The sequence below is a fragment of the Musa acuminata genome, unplaced genomic scaffold, assembly GCF_036884655.1.
Source record: "Musa acuminata AAA Group cultivar baxijiao unplaced genomic scaffold, Cavendish_Baxijiao_AAA HiC_scaffold_927, whole genome shotgun sequence".
Classification (NCBI taxonomy): domain Eukaryota; kingdom Viridiplantae; phylum Streptophyta; class Magnoliopsida; order Zingiberales; family Musaceae; genus Musa; species Musa acuminata.
Window position 1 is genome coordinate 20,001 of NW_027021147.1, and position 3,747 is coordinate 23,747.

The window sequence follows — 3,747 nt, forward strand, 5'->3', positions numbered from 1 at the left end:
CGAATACAGTATAGAATAAAACTAATAAAGCTAATAAAAGGTACCTTCGAATGACTAAATACAGATAAGATATAGGAATGGATCTTATTAATTCTAATGAATGGTCTTGTGATTTAATTTAGAGTAAAGTAATAAGATATTCCATGGAAGTAGATTCATATAGGTATTGGAAGTAGATTCATATAGGTATTTATACATTCAGATATAAGTACACTAGTTTGCCACAAAAAAATAGTTTTTTCGTCATGCTGGGAAAGGACTTTCCAAGAGAAAAGGGGTCCGTTGGGCACCTAATCGTTATGTCATAATAGATCCGAACACTTGCCTCGGATTGACTTCAATATCATAATTGCTCTAGTGAATAACTAAATAAAATAGATGGATGGGAGATAGGAAAGAAAGGTACTAATCATAACATAAATAAAATAGCTATCTTTCAGAGGTTCACTAAAAACTGTTGGCGGGTCTCTTTGTATGTGTTGTCCGGAAAGAGGAGGACTTAATGATTATTCGTTCGCCGGAACCAGAAGTGAAAATTGTTGTAGATAGGGATCCCATAAAAACGTCTTTCGAGGAATGGGCCAGACCCGGCCATTTCTCAAGAACAATAGCTAAGGGCCCTGATACTACCACTTGGATCTGGAACCTACATGCTGATGCTCACGATTTCGATAGTCATACCAGTGATTTGGAGGAGATCTCTCGAAAAGTATTTAGTGCTCATTTTGGTCAACTCTCCATTATCTTTCTTTGGCTGAGTGGCATGTACTTCCATGGCGCTCGTTTTTCCAATTATGAAGCATGGCTAAGTGATCCTACTCACATTGCACCCAGTGCCCAGGTAGTTTGGCCAATAGTAGGTCAAGAAATATTGAATGGTGATGTGGGTGGAGGTTTCCGAGGAATACAAATAACCTCCGGGTTTTTTCAGATTTGGCGAGCATCTGGAATAACTAGTGAATTACAACTCTATTGTACCGCCATTGGCGCATTGGTCTTTGCATCGTTAATGCTTTTTGCTGGTTGGTTCCATTATCACAAAGCCGCCCCCAAATTGGCTTGGTTCCAAGATGTAGAATCTATGTTAAATCACCACTTAGCGGGGTTACTAGGACTTGGGTCTCTTTCTTGGGCGGGACACCAAATCCATGTATCTTTACCGATTAACCAATTTCTCGACGCTGGAGTTGATCCTAAAGAGATACCGCTTCCTCATGAATTTATCTTGAATCGGGACCTTTTGGCTCAACTTTATCCCAGTTTTGCCGAGGGAGCAACCCCCTTTTTCACCTTGAATTGGTCAAAATACGCGGAATTTCTTACTTTTCGCGGAGGATTGGACCCAATAACAGGTGGTCTATGGCTGACCGATATTGCACACCATCATTTAGCTATTGCAATTCTTTTCCTGATCGCTGGTCATATGTATAGAACCAACTGGGGCATTGGTCATAGCATTAAAGACATTTTAGAGGCTCATAAAGGTCCATTTACAGGCCAGGGCCATAAAGGACTCTATGAAATCCTAACAACGTCGTGGCATGCTCAATTATCTCTTAACCTGGCTATGTTAGGCTCTTTAACCATTATTGTAGCTCACCATATGTATTCCATGCCTCCCTATCCATACCTAGCTATTGACTATGGTACACAACTTTCGTTGTTCACACATCACATGTGGATCGGTGGGTTTCTCATAGTTGGTGCTGCTGCACATGCAGCAATTTTTATGGTAAGAGATTACGATCCAACTACTCGATACAACGATCTATTAGATCGTGTCCTTAGACACCGCGATGCAATCATATCACATCTTAACTGGGCATGTATATTTCTGGGTTTTCACAGTTTTGGCTTGTATATTCATAATGATACCATGAGCGCTTTAGGGCGTCCACAAGATATGTTTTCAGATACCGCTATACAATTACAACCCATCTTTGCTCAATGGGTACAAAACACCCATGCTTTAGCACCCGGCATAACAGCTCCTGGTGCAACAGCAAGTACCAGCTTAACTTGGGGAGGTGGTGAGTTGGTAGCAGTAGGCGGCAAAGTAGCTTTGTTACCTATTCCATTAGGAACCGCAGACTTCTTAGTCCATCATATTCATGCATTTACGATCCACGTGACTGTATTGATACTACTGAAAGGTGTTCTATTTGCTCGCAGTTCCCGTTTGATACCTGATAAAGCAAATCTTGGTTTTCGTTTTCCTTGTGATGGACCTGGAAGAGGGGGGACATGTCAAGTATCTGCCTGGGATCATGTCTTCTTAGGTCTATTCTGGATGTACAATGCGATTTCCGTAGTTATTTTCCATTTCAGTTGGAAAATGCAGTCGGATGTTTGGGGTACTATAAGTGATCAAGGGGTAGTAACTCATATTACAGGAGGAAACTTTGCGCAGAGTTCCATTACTATTAATGGGTGGCTTCGAGATTTCTTATGGGCACAGGCATCTCAGGTAATTCAGTCTTATGGTTCTTCATTATCTGCATATGGTCTCTTTTTCTTAGGTGCTCATTTTGTCTGGGCTTTCAGTTTAATGTTTCTATTCAGTGGCCGTGGTTATTGGCAAGAACTCATTGAATCCATCGTTTGGGCTCATAACAAATTAAAAGTTGCTCCTGCTACTCAGCCTAGAGCCTTGAGCATTGTACAAGGACGTGCTGTAGGAGTAACCCATTACCTTCTGGGTGGAATTGCCACAACATGGGCATTCTTCTTAGCAAGAATTATTGCAGTAGGATAATGGCTAGGAGGATTTGAAAGGCATTATGGCATTAAGATTTCCGAGGTTTAGCCAAGGCTTAGCTCAGGACCCCACTACTCGTCGTATTTGGTTTGGTATTGCTACCGCACATGACTTCGAGAGTCATGATGATATTACTGAGGAACGTCTTTATCAGAACATTTTTGCTTCTCACTTTGGGCAATTAGCAATAATCTTTCTGTGGACGTCCGGAAATCTCTTTCATGTAGCTTGGCAAGGAAATTTTGAGTCATGGATACAAGACCCTTTACATGTAAGACCTATTGCTCATGCAATTTGGGATCCTCATTTTGGTCAACCAGCTGTAGAAGCCTTTACTCGAGGAGGTGCTACCGGTCCAGTGAATATCGCTTATTCCGGCGTTTATCAGTGGTGGTATACAATCGGATTACGCACTAATGAAGATCTTTATACTGGAGCTCTTTTTCTATTATTTCTTTCTGCTATATCCTTAATAGCGGGTTGGTTACACTTACAACCAAAATGGAAACCAAGCGTTTCGTGGTTCAAAAATGCCGAATCTCGTCTAAATCATCATTTGTCAGGACTTTTCGGAGTGAGTTCTTTGGCTTGGACAGGACATTTAGTTCATGTCGCTATTCCAGGATCCAGGGGACAGTACGTCAGATGGAATAATTTTTTAGATGTATTACCCTATCCTCAAGGGTTGGGACCACTTTTTACGGGTCAGTGGAATCTTTATGCCCAAAACCCTGATTCGAGTAGCCATTTATTTGGTACTTCCCAAGGAACAGGAACTGCCATTCTAACCCTTCTCGGTGGATTTCATCCACAAACGCAAAGTTTATGGCTGACCGATATTGCTCATCATCATTTAGCTATTGCATTTATTTTCCTGATCGCTGGTCATATGTATAGAACTAACTTCGGGATTGGGCACAGTATCAAAGATCTTTTAGAAACACATATTCCTCCAGGGGGTCGATTAGGGCGTGGGCATAAGGGTCTTT

General features: G+C 41.5%; 1 protein-coding gene across 1 annotated transcript; it reads left to right on the plus strand.

Annotated features, from left to right (window-relative positions):
* Positions 1-309: 309 nt before the first annotated feature.
* On the plus strand, positions 310-2,776 carry LOC135665018 (photosystem I P700 chlorophyll a apoprotein A1). The gene has a single exon (XM_065177121.1). The coding sequence runs from the start codon at positions 503-505 to the stop codon at positions 2,753-2,755; it is 2,253 nt and encodes a 750-aa protein (XP_065033193.1). The 5' UTR covers positions 310-502; the 3' UTR covers positions 2,756-2,776.
* Positions 2,777-3,747: the final 971 nt, after the last annotated feature.